Source organism: Styela clava, chromosome 1 (assembly GCF_964204865.1).
Source record: "Styela clava chromosome 1, kaStyClav1.hap1.2, whole genome shotgun sequence".
NCBI classification, from domain to species: Eukaryota; Metazoa; Chordata; class Ascidiacea; order Stolidobranchia; family Styelidae; genus Styela; species Styela clava.
Window position 1 is genome coordinate 23,981,361 of NC_135250.1, and position 20,633 is coordinate 24,001,993.

Consider the following 20,633-nt stretch of genomic DNA (forward strand, 5'->3'; position numbering starts at 1 on the left):
TACTTTTGTCCATTATAGTCATTGTTGCTGAACAGGCATGTTCCCATTATATTTATAACCTTTGTTAGATATTCTCCAATACTATTTCCTCTTAGCATATAACTTAAATATGACTTTACTTATTCATAATTTAATTGGTATATGTGTAATCCCACTGTAGCTGCAGGGATTTGAAATACTGTGCGTCTGTTTCTTTTTATTTAGACTTGATTTCTTATTGTATGTGTTTACAACGTTTCATGCACAACGAAAATAAATTATCTGAATCATGGTGCATGATGCAATGCGTCGTAATAACATTGTTTTTTTTTCTTTACATTCACAGCCTTTGTACGGTTTTCTAATGGGCGACAAAATGTAAAGTCCTCCTCAATAGTTTTGTTGTGAATATAGCAAACAAAAAACATTAGTTGGAAGAGCTACATCGACCGATTCACCAATTTGCATTTCGAATCGTAACTCCGACGTTTGTTAGAAGTTGATCTTTGGTATTAAATAGCATATCCTCTCGGCGGCATTTAATAGTGTCATTGGACAGGGAGACCTTCCTCATCATTGACGCCGCAGTTTTGCTTAGTAGACTATCAGCACAATCTACCAGACAAGGCTTCATCATGGTCTCACGGATGTGGTGGGGCTTTTTGGTCCTTTGCTATTCGCTGGCAACTACAGAGGACGCAGTCACTATCGCCTTTGAACTCATTTGAAATTGTCCCATGTTGTAGAATCTCATCTTTTTTACATAGTTTGCTTTTAGTTCGAAGGAGCTGCGATCTTTGTTAGCAAACTGAGGATGGATTTTTGAAAGATGTTGCTTCAATTGACGCGTCATAGAACAATTCTACAGGTTTTCAAGGCAAACGACGCACTGCGGCAGTTGCTCAAAATTTTTCTCTGCAAACGTGGATCTGTAGTCGAGATAACTATGATCCTAGTTTTTTTTTACATTAGCCATCACCTTTTATTGAAAGTTTAGCTTTCAGCAGAATGACGCCACGGGCCAGTTATGCTCGTACGAGACATGTTGGTCAGGTCATCCAGATAGTTACGTGAATACCATGCGATTAAAATGTCTTGGCCCGACAACGAAATTTATCAAAATTTTGAGTACTCGTCGCAGAATGGGTTTCTTTTCGTCATGTTGGGGATCTTAATTCTGTTTTTTTTTAATAAAGTTATTATGCGTACAATTTTAGAAGAAGTTTTTTTGTCTCCGAATGGCGATATTTCAACGTGGACCGCGGAAGCAACGATTCTGTAAAGGTAGATTAAAGTCTCCAAACTGAAATATTGGCCAGAAGCGCGTTTTTTTTAATAGATTTGTACAAAATTTTTCAATGGATTTTATTACGCCAATACTTGGCCAGATGTTAGGTTCAAAGACAATAGCCAAGTAACTGTATACTTCTTCAGAAATTGTTTACTAAACAAAAATAATAGATTACCAGTCGCTTTTTCTTTGACCTGGAGCCCTAATTGCGTTATACGTAGCCTATATTAAGAAAGCCCTTTCAAATGTACTTCACTTTAGGCCGCTAAATTACACCTATTTTCCAACGAAAATTAGTTCAAATTGACATCATATACCAATCGTTTACAGGAGATTTCTCTTACCCATTTTGACTATGAATGCATTTCATTTTACTTTTTATCAGAAAACTTACCTGTTGAATCATACAGTATTTAGTACAAAAACAAATTTAATTTCTAATTCTTGAACATATATAGCTTCACTAATCATGATATGATTGATCATAAATTTGGTGTTTCTAGTGTTATGAGACTGAAAATGGGAAAAAATTCAAGCAAGCTTATTCTTATCATGCACGCGCTGTGCATTAAGTCGATATATCTTGAAATATGATCTAAAATTATAATTAGTCAAATGATAATCAATACTCATTACAATATGCAAACGAGCCAACCACAAAATACAAGCACACACAAAAGTAACACTGTGTTGAAATACTAGTACTTTCAGAATACTGATGTGGCTTATTTTGCAAACTTAAATATATCACGGATCCAACTTTCTGGATCATTATAAAGCTTGGCATTTTTTTATTTCAGCTTCTGACAAATGTGGAACAATTTTCAAAAGTTCTGTTACTCCATCGTGTATCGATTTTGTAACAGTAAACCCCACGTCTTTTATGCGCTCAAACGAAGTTTCAAAGTTACGATTGTCAGCGTCTTTATAAGCCTCATCTTTTGGTTCAGAAATTCTGATATTCGGTAACTGATCTTTAATTATCTCACAAATCTGTCTCTTCGAATAGCCGAGAGACTCGTGTCCAACATTATAAGCCTTGCCTCGCATTTTGTCAATATTATTTAGAGTGAATAAATGACATTTAGCCAAGTCTTGAACATGAATGAAATTCCTTTTGAAATCAGCCTGGATGTAAAAATGAAAAATTCATCTTAGTAACTTATTTCTTTAAATTTTTCCACTGTCATTTCAGATTATCATATAATGGGAATGATTCAGAAGTTTTAATATTTACTAAAAATATTGATTCAATTACACTAGCCAAGTCAAATTCATCCAAAATTCACAGTTCATTTATCACCCTAATAAAAAAAATTCTCAGATGTTTTACATTTGCAGTTTAACTTAATCAATGCAGGGTTTGGAATTTGCCTTATTGATAACGCAACTGATTCGATAAGCTATGTGAAATAAACAAATAGATATGACATAATACAGATACAGCATGCAAATACAAAAAACAGCATGTCAGCAAGTGTTTTACCTGATACAAGTCAATATGGCCTTTAGTACATGCTTGAAATACTAGGTTGTTGACAAGAAGATCTAGTCTCATTCTTGGCGATATTCCAAAAGCACTTGGAATTCGCAAAACCTGAAAAAGAATGAATAGGTCGCTGCGAGCCTGCAAGTCAATAAATCAGCAAGTAAAGAAAATTATGTACGATTTTTCTATTTCTTCATCGTTTCCACAAAAAATTTGATTCGCAGAGAGTAGTAAATAAATGATTAACAATAGGACATGCAAGCTGTAGATATGTCCGTCCGCATAAGATAGTAAAAACATTGCATATTTCATATTTTGAATGCTTTTAGGAATTCAGTGTAATGCATAAATAAATTCAAAACTGAGTCATAACTACGAAGAATAATTACAGATTTCGAAAGTAAAGAAATAATTATTAAAAGTTATTAAATTAATTTTTAACACAAGATTATATTAAATCTGAAAATTAAAAAAGAACTCACCACTCCATTTGATTTTAGAACTAGTTTTTCACTTTCAACAAATGTTGCAGCGAAGGGGGAAAGTGGATCACATTCTTCATCTTCTGTGCACGGTCCTTTCAAATTCAGAGCAGAGCGACCGTATACATTTTCTACCGATGCAAAAATGATAGGTTGATCTGGTTTCAGTGAATCTACAAGTATTTTTGTCCCTCTTTCATTCACTTCTTTAGCGATTTCTGGATACCTGAGAAAATGGAAAAGTATGAAACAGTTTTATATTGACAAAATTCGACAATGTGATGTATACCAAACGTATGAAACATTTTTTCAAAATTTGCTCGATTCAAAAAAATGAAAAGCACATACAAATAGGATAAACTGGGAATGTCCGAATAAATAATGAAAATTTCTTTCTTTGTTGAATTGTCTTATAGTTTCACTTTAGCATTTGCTTGAATGAATAATGAACAATAAAAGAGTGATCCTCAACATATCGTTATATAAAACCATGAATTTAGCTTATTTTTCTGTTTTGAAAAAATCGCATTCTCGTAACTTTCAAAGCTGTGGATAATGAGTGGTATATACACATCATATTTATAAGTATGGCACCTGGGGCTATGTTTTTGAGAATAGCTGTAGGTGAATTACATACCTATATTTATCTTACCCCCATTTTGGACAAAAAATACTTCGGTTTCATAAGGTTACAATACCAAAACTAGGTACCACGATTTCCACCATTGAATATCTCATAATTATTCTACCCATTACATGCCAATCTGTCAAATCCAGAAATATTGACATAAAATTGAAAAAAAAAATGTGACATTAATTACTTTGGTTTTTCTGCGTCGACATACAGTTGGCTATATCATGACTTTCAGCAACAGAGATTATTGAACACCACAATTACCTATTAAATGCAGGAGCACTCACAATACCAGCAAGATGGATAACAGCATTGGAACTTTTCACAACAGATTCCAAAGTTATATCATCTAGGATATCACCATTTATAATCTCAAGATGTCTGGTATCCAAATTTGAATTCAATAATGGCTGCATTCCCCACCTAAAATGAAAGCTTAAGCTTGTTACTGTTATTAAACACAAATGAACTTGTAGAATAGCATTTTTTCTATGCGAAACAAAATCAAGTTGACGTATGGAAAAAAATTGATTTAGTTCTTCTCCAATTTGGTATCGTTTCATATTAATGAAAAACTTATGAATGATATATATGTGCAGTGCATTGAGTATGGCAATATTAGAATCAAGAACATTTGAAACTGTGGCTCTTAACTGCATTTAAATGCTTTTATTCCTTATTCAATCTTTAAAGGATCATAAGCTTGTAATACGAGCAAATGGTACTTAGCCTTTGAGTTTATGATGTTGGGTCAAAAATATTGGTAACATTACACCCAAATAAAAAAGTAAAAATTCAAAAAACATTAATGGAGGAGAGTGATTAAATCTAACCATTTGGATATTTCAATAATTCCCTTGAAAGCCCTTGAAAAGGTTGACTATTATTCACGGAGCCCCAGAATAAATGTTAAAATTGTTACTTTCCGATTAATATTCCTGAGTAAGTTAAAAGTACTTTACTTAATTTAAACTGCAAATTTGACACTTGGCAAACATATTAATAATTGGGGGTCGAATCTTTTCTCTTCTGACATTTTTGGAAGACTTAAAGGACCGCTAATAACTGCGCGATTGAATTTTGTTACAATTGCCGATTGTTTTCGTCAGCATGGCGTGTTTTTAAACCTTAAACATCTTTACGCCGAAGTTTATTCTCCCTAAATCGAAAATTTTCTTTGGCATATAGTCCATGTATTGTTCCACAATGACGACAACAATTGCTTTTTTGTTCTCGTGGGAAATTATGTGTTTAATGTGAAAAACATATTATGGTCATCGGCGACGAAATGCTAAAAATCATAATTAATAAAGAGGTGAATCCGCAACTCAAATTTCTTGATTGAAAAGCGGCATTCTAAAATATTAAAACTAAAACTTAAAATGGAAGATCACACTATAAGTTTGGTTTCAGCAGACCTCAAAACGCTTTTATAAACATTGTTTATCCCAAAACTTGGTGTTATGTTAGGTTTTCTTGGGTAATTCATCGTAGTAACTGCGAAATCGAAACACAGTCAATTGTGCGCGCGATGTAGGCTACCTTTTTTCATTCTGAAACTACCGACTGGAGCCGCATGCAATAAAATAAATTTCAATCGTTTGTATTTTGCCCAGACCTTGTGATTTTTTAAACGCGATAACTTGCTTAGAAATAATCTCGAGAGCGAAAGAACAAATCAAGTATGATAAATCCCAAGATCGCAAAAATACAACTTTATAGTTTGCAGTTTTGTACATATTTTATGTTATTTTATAATAGTATTCTTTCATTTTAGTAATCCTAATAGTAATCTCGAGTCAGACGTGAGTAACGATGAGCACAAATAAATTATAACGCCAAGCCAAGACACTTTAAATGCTCGCATTGGTCATGGATTGAATATTTTACGCAACCGAAATCTCGTTTTCCTTTTTAATCGCGAAGAATGTTGCACAGAAATTTCCTATTCCAATTTTTAACTCCCTCTTAAGAATCCTGGCTGCGCTACTGCTTATAAATATTGTCATTTTAATATATTTGAGGCTATATTGTTGGCAAATTTTATCCAAGCTGTTATTGCTTTTTTGAACAGTTACAAAATTAGCCAAGTCAGTACTTTGAAAAGTAATGGAATAGCTCGCGGAGCCCCTGGGTTTCTCTCGCGGAGCCCTGGGACTCCGTACGGAGCACTTTGAGAACCTATGCGATAGGGTAATACTGTAATGCCATTTGAGTAATATTTCAGGTATGCAAATACTTCCTCCTGTACAATGACATACTGTGCAAAAAAAGAATCTAGTATAGTACCATAAGAAGTATTTTCCGGGGGACGATTTTCGAAAATTACATCACTGCGAAGACGTAGTGAGGTAATACGGGATACGGCCCTCCAAAGTATACGAATAGTCGTGCAGACAATCATCCAAAATCGAGCAAGCTATTTCTCTCGTTTTCTCGTCGAAACGATACCGATAAGAGAGAGATCGCTGAGGTTGGTGAGTTCATTACAGTCGACACATATGCCTTCTGGACAACAGTAGCTAAACTTTAGCAAGCTCTATGACGCGATTGTGATGTTGCAGTGATGTAATTAATTTTTGAGTGATGTACCCAGGTGGGGGTTAGCAATATTATATGCAAAAATCGTTATGCTATGCCCACTAGAAGTGGTTGAGAGCGCGTACTTCAGAAGACCCCGAATTTTGCATATGATGTTCCTAACCCCCATCTGACTATGTCACTTAAAAATTGCCTAACTATGACGTCACAATCACGCCATAGAGTTTGTCCAAGTATAGCTACGATAGCCCGAAACATAATCTACGCTGCCGATTACGAATTCATTACCACCATCGATCTCTCTCATATCGGGTGATGTTCTTCGCATTTTGGACGACCATATGTACACTATCGAGGGCTTTATTGCGCCAATGTGACGTCGTAGTAATGTGATTTTTTAGTGATGTAGTGAGGTGGGGAATGACATATGCGAGAATTGTTGAGTCAGGCCAACTACCATTACTGAACTAGAAGTGCATGTGGTGCTAAACTATAACAGACCACGAAAAATGACGGATGAAATACATGTATGAAGTGCACAAAAATTCCAAGCTAGAACAGTAATATCATGAATTTAATCACATACCTGAACAAATCATATATGACAACAGCATACCCTTCACTCAATAACATTGGAACCAAAGTTGAACCAATATATCCAGCACCTCCTGTCACCAACACTTTAAATCTTGGACTCTCATAACTATATCTCAAATTTGAATCTTCTTCCACAGCAAGACCATCAGCCATTTTTGGGATGGATGACTGGATGAGCGAAGCCGCCGACCTGTCTATGTCAAAGTGAATATAACACCGCAAATAGTTATACCGGTAATTTCACTTTTTTCAAAGGTTCCACATCAGCATTTACTGATATAGAATAACAAATATATATATAAACATCATCCAGTTTTGTCCAGTAATTCATAGTGTTCCATTGTTGATTCCAGATAAAGTTCACCATGTTTATCAGTAAATATACATTATTTTACATGTTTTTTAATTATTGATAGCAGAAAATAAAAGTTTATACAATTAGCCATAGATTCTTGCATATTACGTCAAGTTCTTTTATAAAACTAGGTTTTAGTCTAAATTGTTTTATATTTCTCCTTGCTGAAAGGGATTTTTCCAATTCTTGTTGAGACATTATTAACACTTGAACTAACATTTTCAAAAATAACTGCATTATGTTCCAACCAAAGTGACTAGCGGTATATATTACTGTATTATAGTTATAGTCACTTTGGTTCCAACCATATCCAGATATCTTATATCTTGCAGTACACAGAAGTATGACTGCATTACGTAATAAAAGTTTTTATATTATTAGCCAATATTTTACAATGTATGTTTGAACAAGCTCTTTCAAAACTACCATCTCTAAGAAACACTATTCTGTCACCACTCTTCAAATTATTTACTATTTTATTATATATTATTCAATGTTTCTCTTGTTCTAAATCACTAGTCAGTTTATGTGATGTTATATTGCCGAAGAAAAGTAATTATGGCTCCATAGTATCTATTGGGGAAAAAGTATGTGCTACATTATTATTTACTGGTAGTTTAAAAATAATACTCAGTTGTTGCCCTATGTTATATTCAATGAAATTATATAGCCTACTGATTGTCTAGTGTTCAATATTAGCATTGATTTTATCACAGTAATATTAATAAGAAGTCGTGACATGAAGACACAATGTGAAAAGAGAAATAATTACCGTATATCATAGGGTGGAGGCTAACTCGCCATGAGGGCTAACTCGCCATGGACCACTCGCCATGCGACGGCGGTTAACGGGTTAGCCTGCAACTGTGTGGAGGCTCTTCTTGTAATGGGAGATGGAAAGGTGACTGTGCGGAGGAAAGGAAATATATGCCCGGCCAGGGTATACCAAACAGAGCCCTCTCTCTCTCTCGAACTCGCGATGTCGATCGTTAAATATAAAGAATAAAGACATGGCGAGTTAGCCCTCTCTCTCGAACTCGCGATGTCGATCGTCAATTATAAAGAATAAAGACATGGCGAGTTAGCCCTCTCTCTCTCTCGAACTCGCGATGTCGATCATCAATTATATAGAATAAAGACATGGCGAGTTAGCCCTCTCTCTCTCTCAAACTCGCGATGTCGATCGTCAATTATAAAGAAAATAGACATGGCGAGTTAGCTCTCTCTCTCCCCCACTCTGATCGCAATCAACGGCTGTTAGAATAAAATGAGACTGCCGGTAGCAAAATAGAACTTTTGATATATTTAGCATTGTTGTTGATTCAGTGCTCATACAATCAATTAATATGATGATATATTTAGCATGCTTAGATAAAAATGATAAGTTGAGACATCACAGCGCGGCGGTGTGGCTCAACGGGTTAAGCGTTAAGAATACGCTCGCCACCGCACCTCTAATTACTCTGCGTAGGTTCGCAGGTTCCATTCCCATGCAGGGATCGTTATGTGCGAGAGGATTGCTGGACTCCTCGCCGTCGTTGGGTGGTTCACGTAACCGCTGGTCGGTTACGGCTTCCTCCACCACCAAGTCCATGCTTCCGAAAACAAACAATACCTGAATACAGTATAACTAACTAATCCCATACCCGACTTGGAATGGTAACCGGACGAGAGGCCGTGGTTCGCCATATGGATAAGCCGTCTTGTCGGCTTTCCTCTCCCCCGGGATAAATATGTAAATCTAATCCTAATCCTTTGCGCGTCAAGTACGGTACTGTACGGTACCGGTATGCCTTCCGACATATAACAGTATAAGCACGTCCTAATATCCTCCTAATATTTTGGTTTTACATAATGCAGTACGGTAATGTTTCAATTCTTACGGTATTTCTAACATTAAATACAAACTTTTCAATAATATCATCAATTTGTTTTGCTATGTAGACTACAACAGGATAGGATATATTTTTTGCACAATATAAGAATACAGACAAAATTTTAAGTTTGATCAAAAGACATCTTCCATTGAGCGAAAAAGGAATGTCCTTCAGTTCACTTATTACAGTTCTCACATTATTCATACAGTCTTCCCAGTTCTCATTGCATGAATCAGAGTTTGAAATCAGTGACTAGGGCTGTCCAAATTCGAATAATTTTTTGATTCGAATCGAATATTTTTGCCGAATCGAACCGAATAATCGAATATTGTTGCGCAATCCTGAATCTGTCTCTATTATACAACATCCGCCTACCCTTCAATGTTATGGTAACATACCTATGTGCAGTTGCATCTTACTTACTGCTGGTATTTTGCAATACAATGATTTCAGATGAAAGGTGATCAAACGCTTGCATGAACTGGTCAAAAAAAAGCGGAGGACTCCAAAATTTGGGTCTCAAACTGTTGAGTGTTAAGAGTAAAAATTGCACAATTCAAAAATTGCAATCTCAATTCTAATGGATTCAGTTTTAATAGGACATGTAAAGCCTGTAAATGCTATTCTAATCCTATTCACTAGTCTCATGTTTTTTTGTGTAATTTTCAGCAAAATAATAACAACCATTAATATAGATAAAACTGTTGCTCAAATTCAAAATTGCATTTAACAAATTCGAAGCTAGTTTGATGACTATAATATGCAATCAAAATTCAAGAGTGCAATAATTTGTCTTGGTATATAGATGGATAATACAGTGTTGCCATCATAAAAAAATTACATATTCCATTGAAAGAAGGTATTGCCATCATAAGGATCCCAAAACACCTGTTTTAGCTTTGAGTTGCCTGTACCATGTTCTTATGATAACTAACTCAACAGCTTCAAATCGATTCCATTTATAGAACTATCGTTTTCTAATTTGCCCTTTTTCTCCTTGTGTACTCTCTCAAAAACGTCATTACAGATTATAACTCATACGTTTTTTTTTTTTTTAACTTTGTACAATGGCGCAAAGTCTACCTCACTGTGAAGTTGGGTTGCAAAATTTGATAAATAAAATTCTACGCGGTTAAAATACATGTTCCCATAATATTTAATAACCAATATTTGTTGCCAGATGACGATAATTTTATAAAAAATACTGTACTAGGTATATTTTATGAAAAATTAAATCAAGGAGTACACAACTTTTTCTAATCAAGATGCTTTTAGGAAAATCATTTGATTAATAATAATTTTTGTTATACAATTCTTTCAATAATAAAATTGTGTATTCTGCAAATTCAATACAAATTCAACTTAATTAAGCAAACTCGAAAATATCTTTAAAACTTCATTAAAACGAACACAGCCTGTGTAGAAAAATCTAAATAAATACTTAAGAATTGACTGCCGCTAAAAAATTCATCAATCATGTTGATGATCTTAGAACGTTGAACCGGTAGAACTGTTCACCTTTTTCATACCCAACTATTATGTAACTGGACAAGAAACCATAACCAGCTTATCAAATATCAAATAACATTTCCTATACGATAAATGCGGAACATTCGTTTTGTAGTATTGTGTTCTAAATGGCGGTGCTCATATACAAAGTCATGCCTCTGGAAATCTTAATCTGACAGCTTCCAAGCATCTTCAATTTGTTTAACACGATTTTTTACCAGAGAGATTTTTTTCACAATAGTTTTGCACTTTGTCGGCAGCAGACACTGATGGCATCAGTCTGATTCGCCGACGCGCTTATTTTGCTTCGCTGTGAGTGACTGGAATCGTAGACACGTAGTGGACCTATGGATCGTTTTGTGAATATGTTGTTGTTGTTCTTTGAGACAGAATTTTATCGTTATGAAAAAAAATTGCTTTTTTCTTCGATAACTGGACAAATTACTCTCAAATTTCTAGTGATAAAGGATATGATTTTTTTTCTAAAAGGCTGTTATTTATTTCTAAATTTTGTATGAATTCTATGAGATCTGATATTTCATCCAAATTTTGCTGTTTTACTTATGGGAACACGGTTTTTTGTCCGACTAGGAGTCCGTTTCAATTCAGCAAATTTTTGCTTTGCGAAATTCGGAATTATGTTTTACGGTACCGCTCCGGTAGTGGTAGGTACAGTATATGATTACTGGGGAATTTATATTTTATTTTGCCCTGGTAATGGAGAAGTGTCTCGGATCACTTGGTATTTCAATTCATGTTGAGATTGAATGAAGAAGAATAGAATAGATCATTGACCAGGACATGGAAAAGCTATGATATTCCCTATTTGTAGCGCGATTCAGGTGCTGGTAATTTGACGCATATGATTTTGAGACGTTTTTTTCGTGGAAAATGGTTGACTGCGGTACCTAATCTGGTAATACAGAAGTTACTCGGATCACGTGATATTTGAATTGACGAAAATGAATTATGAAAAATTGATCATGTCACAGGACCTAAAAAAGGCATGACAGTTCCTGTACATATTTGATTGTACATACTTGTACATATTTGATTTACCCTATTATAATTTATATATATCAAAAGGGGTGTATGCCGCACATTTGTGTTTTAGGCCAATATGGTCTTGTGCATACATCCTGTCTTCAGTATTTATAATTACTTACTCTTTTATATTGCTTTTACGAGACGAATAAACATACATACATACATCGTCACGGTACCCCGATACAGGTACTGGTAAGTTACCGCATATGATTTTCTGGGAAATACTTTGCGTGTTCATATATTTGAGCATTACTATCTTGTTTCAATACCGTTTACTGCAACTGAACTAAAACTTTACCGAAGTGCAGCCGATCGCTGGGAGAGTTTTCGCTAAGGAAGTCTTCAGCTTTCGATATAAAAATCATACTTTTAGCAAGAATCAAACGTAAAATAAAATTAATTGAATTCGAAGTGATTAGAAAGCAATGCTACTATGAAATGTTGGTTGCTTCATTCTATTTCCAGATATTTATTTACAAATCGATATACGCTTTTAATGTATGTGTGTTTATTTGCCCTAAAAGCGTAACAGTCTCTGTAGCCTATAATAATAATTAAACAGTAAGAGAGGCGAGGTAAGTGTTTAAAGAGCTTATAAGATCGGTATACAGGCCTAAGACATAATTGTAAATAAAATATGAGTAGGCCTACAGCACAAAGCATAGAGGTGGGCTACGGAACAACTACGGTATGTACAATAGTCAATGGAATCGCGTATTGCACCCGCTTGCACGACCGTTCCTAATTAAATTCAAATATAGAGTTGTCTGTCTTGTTTTTGTATGAGGTATAGACATATATATTATATGGCTCTTAGTTATCGGATCAGTAATCGGTTGCAAGTTTTATTCATTTGAGGGCCCGAGTCTTTGCTTTGAGCAAACTTGTATGAAACACTATGATTTGCGTATGGCTAGCTTCAGACTCAAAATATCTTTGTCGGCGAAACCTGGACTTTTTTCGTCTGAGCTCTTGTTGCCAACCTTCAGCTCGTCAAAATTTTCATCCCTCAAGTCTCGAATCTGACTGACATGCCGATCACAAAGATATAGGCTTAGCTTTTAGCGTAGGAGTGGTCGCTTGCAAATATCCTTTTCACTTTTAGTTGGAGGATCCAGATGCTGCATGGATCGAACTTGCATGGAAAAAGCAGCGCTTATAAATCTCAAAACTATATATTGCTCGGTTTCATGGGTATTAACAATTTGATATAAAATGTATTTTTCTGAATATCTCTAAAGTGAATAAACCCAAAATATAAATGTCAATTTTTAGCGAAACATAGTAATCAAAATCGAAGTTACAACTTATCTCATATTCCAATAAGGATTGGTCCTATCTCGTGAAAAGTGAATATAAACTTTCATTCACGTTAAATTTTTATAGGTATCATTATCCTCCGGCTGTGCACACGTTGTTGTATTCATGTGCAGTCGGCTCGGCTAACGGCTCAGCCTAAAGACGCAATGTCTTTCCGTAATGTGACAAGTAGGTATATGAATCTGGAAATAAGTCTATCCAACATCAACATAATAATCCTTTTCATTAATCGCCGCATTGTAAAAATCATAATTCTGAATCCGACTCCAACTCCAATACCCCGAAAATGATACCTAGCCTGAATTTTAAAAATGTTTTTAAAATTGACCTAGTCGATAACAAGAAATCTATCCTACAGATTTTAAATGATTAAATCTAAAACGTGTGAGAGAGGAAAATGTGTTACTTATATAAGTAAATGGATATCGGATTTCATATATATATATATATTTTCAGGTTAGGCGTTGGTTATATCTGACTATTTATTGTAGAAGAAAAACGGTGATCTCTATATCATGCTTGAGACTCATATTAGCCTTTCTCGTCTATATATTGGATCTGAATGAGAAATGAATATAAATTATTATAAGCCAATAGTCTAGCCTCTAGAGCAGGGTGGGCAAGGTTTCGGGAACAGGGGGCCAAAAATATTACCATCTGGAGTCCCTGGACACATGGACCATGTAAGTGTGACGTGAAAAGTTACATTTTATGAATAATATTTACAGTGTTACAAACGTAAATGCCGAAAACAACAAGCCGCATCGTGCCAAAACTAAATTTAATCGTAATATCAACAAATCCCTTGAGCAATTTTTCAGCTAAAACATCACAATTTGGATTTATAGTTGGGTTGTGGCTTCATTACTCGGGTCAGATTAAACTACCGAATGAATTTGGCCCGCAGGCAATAGATTTCCTATGTCAGCTCTAGAGTCTAGCTCAACGTTTCCCTGCCTTTTTAGGTCGGGGACTATTTTCTCACCAGCAAAAATCATTGCGGACTCATTCAAACGCTCCACGGAATCATTTGAGACCGCGGACGTGGTAAGGAAACCCTGGTCTAGCTGGAAGACTGTACTATCGCTATTTGACGCCTAAAAAATTCGAGGTTTCTGCGAGATCTACATATATTTAACAGTGAACCCGTCAAAGTGATTGATACTCCAGCTCCAAGCTATTTGAAACAACTAACAATATAATGAAATTAGCAAATATGGTGTATGAGCTCGGGCGTGATAAAATTTGTTGCAGCAACCTTGATGTTAGTAATCACATGGCGGCACTACAGAGCAGAGTTTTTGTTGGGTTGGCATTTTGCGTAATAACAATAAAATGCATTTGTTCTGCTATAGAAGATTTCATTCTATACGAAGGGGGTAGTCGGTATTGTTGTCAAATAACAGAAAATAAACAATAATGTTAGATTCATCGTTATCAAGCCCGAAGACTCCTGCTCACTGGATATGATTCCGTGATCTATATCTCCCAGACATATCAGGTTTTTCATATATTAACGTATCAACTCGAATGCTTGAACATATTCGAGACGTTTCATAGTTAGCATAGCACAAAATGTTTTGAGTGGAAGGCGATCTATTTCTCCCAATCTAGCTTCACATAATGCCAATAAGGTGGAGATATTGCAAAATTATCCTCAACCGAATACATTGAAAGAATTAAGATCTTTTATTGGTCTTTGTACCTATTATAATCGTTTTGTAAAGAATTTTGCTACTATTATACGACCTACATGCTTTAGCCAATGCTACGTTATTGGTTCACCCAAATCACCAATCGCCTATTTCTTTAATTTCTGGCGCTTCTGACATTGGAATATCAGGCGTTTTACAAATGTTTGAATATAATCATTGGAGACCTCTGGGGATGTTCTCAAGAGCCCTCCGTGGTCCTCAGAAAATTTATTCGACGTTTGGCAAAGAACTTTTGGCTATTTTTGAATCCATCAAATATTTTCGACATGAATTGACAGGCAGGAAATTTCAATTAATCTCCGAATCCAAAAGCCTGGTACTGGTCATTCGAAGTCCGAAACAGCGATTAATCCAACGGGAAGCCCGTCAGCTTGAATACATATCAACTTTCGATTTCACAGTAAAATACATTGCCGGTGCATTGAATATCACGACCGACACATTGAACCGTATTAAATTTCACCCCGCAGAGAATGTTGGCATAAACGCCATTGTTCCCCAACAGGAAATTATCCCTTTGATTGACATCTACAACGCCCAACAAAATGACCACGAGCTCAAACAACTGCTGCAGAACGCCAGCAAGCATTCTCTACAATTAATAGCATTATCAGTACCAGAATTGGCGGGAAACATAATTTGTGACGTCAGCCTCGCTGGAAAACCACGGACATATATTCCAACTTCATTACGATATCGCATTATCATCCTAACTCATAATTTGTGTCATCCAGGAATATCAGGAACTCAACAGCTTATTAGAGACAGATATGTCTGGCCGAATATCAATAAAGACATTCGTAAATTTGTTCATGAGTGCATACGATGCCAGAAAGCAAAAGTTCAACGACACATACGATCAGATTTGAAAAACATCAAAGTTCCGGATGAACGTTTTAGCACTATCAATGTAGACTTACTAGGACCACTCCCTCAATCTCATGGTTATGTTTATATGCTTATGATAATTGACAGATATACAAGATATCCGATTTGTGTTCCGTTGAAAGACAGTTTAAATAATACAATCGTACGCGCCTTCACTTATATTTATATTAGCCATTTTGGTGCTCCCAGTACCGTTATTACAGACAATGGACCGCAATTTACATCAACTAACTTGGTAAGATTTCATGGCATTTCTTGGTTCAAAACATATATTGACAGCACCATATCGGCCTCGAGAAAATTCTTCGGTCGAGCGCGTCAACCGAACTGTTAAAGCTTCTCTTAGAGCTTGTGATTACCCATCTGACTGGTTTCCGAATTTGGGATTCGTATTACTTGGTATTCGATCAGTTGTTTAAGAAGATTTAGGTTTCAGCCCTGCTGAATTAGTTTATGGATCAAACTAACGCCTTCCAGGTCAATTCGTGGACCCGAAGCCAGAAGAAACATGTACCGACCCTCATACATATGTAAATAAACTTAAAAGATTTTTCAGAAATCTCGATTCAAATCCAACACGCAAACAGCCTGCAAGGAAAACTTATGTACCAAAAGGACTTGCTGGCGGTAAACATAATGTGGCCTATTTTGTGAAATATTACATGCTATTAATATGAAAGGGTTAAGCAAATTTTCAGCTAAAACATCATAATTTGGATTTATAGTTGGGTTGTGGCTGAATTAGTCGGGCCAGATTAAACTACCGAACGGATTTGGCCGCAGGCAATTGATTGCCTATGTCAGCTCCAGAGTCTAGCTCAATGTTTCCCAACCTTTTTAGGTCGCGGACTATTTTCTCACCAGCGAAAACCATTGCGGACTCATCCAAACGCTCCGCAGACTCATTAGAGTAATCACATGGCGGCACTACAGAGCAGAGTATTTGTTGGGTTGGCACTTCGCGTTCTAACAAAAAAATACATTTGTTCTACTATAGAAGATTTTATCCTATACGGAGGGAGTAGTCGGTATTGTTGTCCACTAACAGAAAAAAAAACAATAATATTAGAGTCATCGTTATCAAGCCCGAAGACTCCTGCTTACTGGATATGATTCCGTGATCTATATCTCCCAGACATATCAGGTTTTTCATATCTTAACGTCTCAACTCGAATGCTTAAACATAATTGAGACGTTTCATAGTTAGCATAGCACAAAAGGTTTTGAGTGGAAGGCGATCTATTTCTCCCATCTAGCTTCACATATTAGCGATTCCGTTACATTGGGATTCACGAAAACACTAAAAATGAATTCAAGACGGATTACGCCCATGCGTTGTTTAGTTTCTTGTACATAAACGCCAAATATATCGGCCTGATCTTCACACGCTCTGTGGTGACATCGATTCCCAATTTTGTATATGTAGGCTATTGTGTTACGCCGCCAGCAGTCGCCATGTCCTAAGTCGGGACGGGTGGAAAGTACCGATTTTTACAATACTTGAAACGAATGAAAAACGATTTACTTATTTCGTTCCTTAATTTCTTTACGTGCTTTTTGAAAAGGAAGGAAATTAATGTTGTGCTTGACCACAAAGTTGAGTGTTGTTAATTATACCTTGTAAAAAAAAAATTAAAAAATACCCCTACTATCGTTAAAGCAAACAAGTCGTACGAAAGGCTTTCCTCACCTTAGATAATTGCTTGAAACCTGTCCAAAATATCTACGCATTATTGCATCTAGATTCCTTTTGCTTAAATAATCTTGGATACTATTTACGCTCGATTTGTTGGAGAATACATTTGAAAATGTATCCAAGCTGTAAGTCTTTACAGTAAATTCGCCGAGAGTTTGAACAGATATAATCGTTGTATAATGAACATATTCATATTTTGCCACATTTGCGATGCAGTCAGACATGTAAAATTTTGGGCAGAGATTATTAGATGTTGCTTTCAAGAATAAAAATACTTGAAAAAACTAACTTTTTCGTCTAAAATAGAATCATAGTAGATCTGTTGGTCAAAGAGGAAGCATAGAAGAAACTCTTGAATGCAAAACGGCTTTCAACAAGCATCCATTTAGAATTTTTACTGGAATTATACCAAGCATACGAATTTCCACATTTTTTCATTTGTTTTTCTCGACAATTTATGATTCTTTTCTTGAATAAGCTTAAAGCAATTGCTAGTAAACTTGGACAAAAATGGTTTATTACCAAAAAGGCGCAAGAAGAAGTTTTTATTCTCCAAAATTCATAAATGATCGTATTTAAATACACCGCCTTCCATTCAATAACTGCTGGACTGTATATCTGAGACAACTGTTTTGAGAAAAGAACGTGCGTCAAACAAGCGATGTTAAAACCACGAAATGTTTTACAAATCGGCATGACAACAATGATCAAAGCACTCATGTACAACGCGCTTAAAATCTCTGCGGCATATCTCAATCCCCGATAGGACTATCTAATAACATTAATTTTCACGCTTAAACTGTTAGGTCTGATAATGTTTGAATAATTGTTCACTGGCAGAAGATCACAGATGAGACGTTTGTATTAAAAGTATATTATAATTAGAATTTGATAATCCTTGCTCAATGGCTTATTTGCTTCATTGTCCTTATATAGCCACAACGTATACAGCTTCAATACACCGACTCAGATTTTCACCGCGGGTTCTAATTGATAAGTGCTTTAAAATTTGAGAAATGATTTCAACCGATATATATATAATACTTTACATATATGTTTCATTCCTTGTTGTTTTAAATATTAAACATCATTTAATAAAAAAAAACGTTTATTTGTCGTGTGGAAATAGAATATAGTCGGTATCCTCTCGTCGATCGACTATGCCTACATAACATAGAATATCATTTTGTGAATGCAATAACTTACATAACATAATTTTGCTGAATTTTTCTGGCTATTTTTTTCTTGTATAACTAAATTCATGTTCCCGAATTTAGAAAATCGTCTAGAATTTAGACTATCGGGCAGTCATTTATATTCTGAAATATATCAAAAACAATTGATCGTTTTCAACGAATTGGTATGCTATACATAGAAGTTACCAAAGATTGATGACGACAAAGTTATAGAAAGAAAATGTTGTGGCTGAGACACGGAATAAATTTTTTCTGGTCCCAATAAAACTTTCAAATGAAGTACTGTCCATTCTATGCGCAATTCAGAAATTATAAAGTTATGTGATACAACGAAGAAAATGCGTTACTTCAAAACCTATTAGAACTCGATTCTAGGCGACTGTTTATTTAGAAACATTTTTTTTTCGAGTCGCAGTAAAAGTTCCAAATGATATATATAATGTACGCCATCTAGAAAGTAGAACATTGTGTAAAACGCGAGAAACATGGATTTTTTTGTTTTTACGAGCCACTGTATAGCTTCGTATATTACAGTGCACACATTTTTAAGTCTTTCTCGGATCTCTGGTGCAAATGAACTAAATGTGGTATGATACTGCGATAATAGGAGAGCGTGCGTAATTATGGTATATTGGAATCAAAGAATAGGATCTAGTAACCAAAAGCAAAATGGGGAATATTTAAAAAGAAATTATTATATCAGGTGTTAAATGAAAAATCTGATATTACATGGACTCATTAAAGCAAATAAATTATTTATAAAAGATCAAAGGATCTAATCAAAAGGCCCGATATCAATGTAAATGAATACTGTCATTTTGTATGTCATATTCTTTTTCTGTGGGATAATCAAGCATGTGGTATGTATGATTTGATTAAATAAATTATTTTCCCGCAGTTTCTTTGCATATTAGAATAATTTCGTCGAATATGTACGACGAAAGTAAATTATGCAAAATGCTTCTGCATTAAATTCGAAATTTCTTTGTATTGTTAAATGAAACCCAAGCAAAGGTAAAATTTGACGAATCCCTTTCTCACCATTAATCTACCATAAAGTGGCATTAAAAATTCGATACTCCGTTTTAATGTATATCAAATAATCAACAAATACACCAAAATACAAACGAGAAACTGCTCTAATAGCAAGGTAATTTGCATCTAGTTGCTCAGAACAAGTTAAAATAAAAGTATTGGCAGTAATATTAAAACATATTAAAATTCTGTTTATTTTTATTATCGATAATTATTTATTGCTACATTTACAACAAAACAGACAAGGGGGCAATTATCACTAAACGTATCAACTTGAATATCTTTCAAACGTGGTCGAAATGCAAACGTATTACTTATCCGCTTTCCGAAACGAGAAATTACCATTCTTTGATCAAGTGACAGGTGGTTTCAATAATATTTAGTTGGTCAATAGAAACATTAAACACAGGTAGCCTAAACCAATATTTCATTAACATGACGAATTAGTGATTTATAACAACTGTTCTACATATCATGTTTGTTCAGAATTCGTCATATAATTTTCTAATCAGGTATTAGTTTTAACCTATTTTTTGTTATCGAACGTATGATATTGGAGGCCATTTAGATATCTGAATATCCATCACTTGAATCATCTCATTATTATACTCATTTGCCCTTTCTTTATCGTTTTACGATTTATTGAATATGTCTTGTGGAAAATGAAATGTACTTTTGTTTTGGATACAAATTCTATTTCAATTTATTTAACTTGGCAAAGTTATATCTACTATTCGTTTGTATATGTTGCAGTCACTAAACTAAATAATACCTTATGGGTCTTACACACCCATTTTAGTAAAATTTATATGGGTTTGACAAACATTTTTTTTCACGAAGAATAAAATTCCTGTCTCTAAATTTGGAAATTATTTCAGAATATTGGGCAATCTTTACATTCTTGAATATATCAAAAACAATTCAGCATTTTCAAAGGATTGTCATGCACAAAAAGTTATCAAATATTAATGACGACAAAATT

General features: G+C 34.9%; 1 protein-coding gene across 1 annotated transcript; it reads right to left on the bottom strand.

The window, feature by feature from the left end:
* Positions 1 to 1,853: 1,853 nt before the first annotated feature.
* On the bottom strand, positions 1,854 to 7,305 carry LOC120348510 (GDP-D-glycero-alpha-D-manno-heptose dehydrogenase-like). Its single transcript, XM_039418655.2, has 5 exons — positions 7,003 to 7,305; positions 4,140 to 4,298; positions 3,242 to 3,467; positions 2,757 to 2,867; positions 1,854 to 2,398 (listed from the first exon to the last, which is right to left on the bottom strand). The coding sequence occupies exons 1-5, from the start codon at positions 7,164 to 7,166 to the stop codon at positions 2,042 to 2,044; spliced, it is 1,017 nt and encodes a 338-aa protein (XP_039274589.2). The 5' UTR covers positions 7,167 to 7,305; the 3' UTR covers positions 1,854 to 2,041.
* Between the last annotated feature and the right edge of the window lie 13,328 nt (positions 7,306 to 20,633).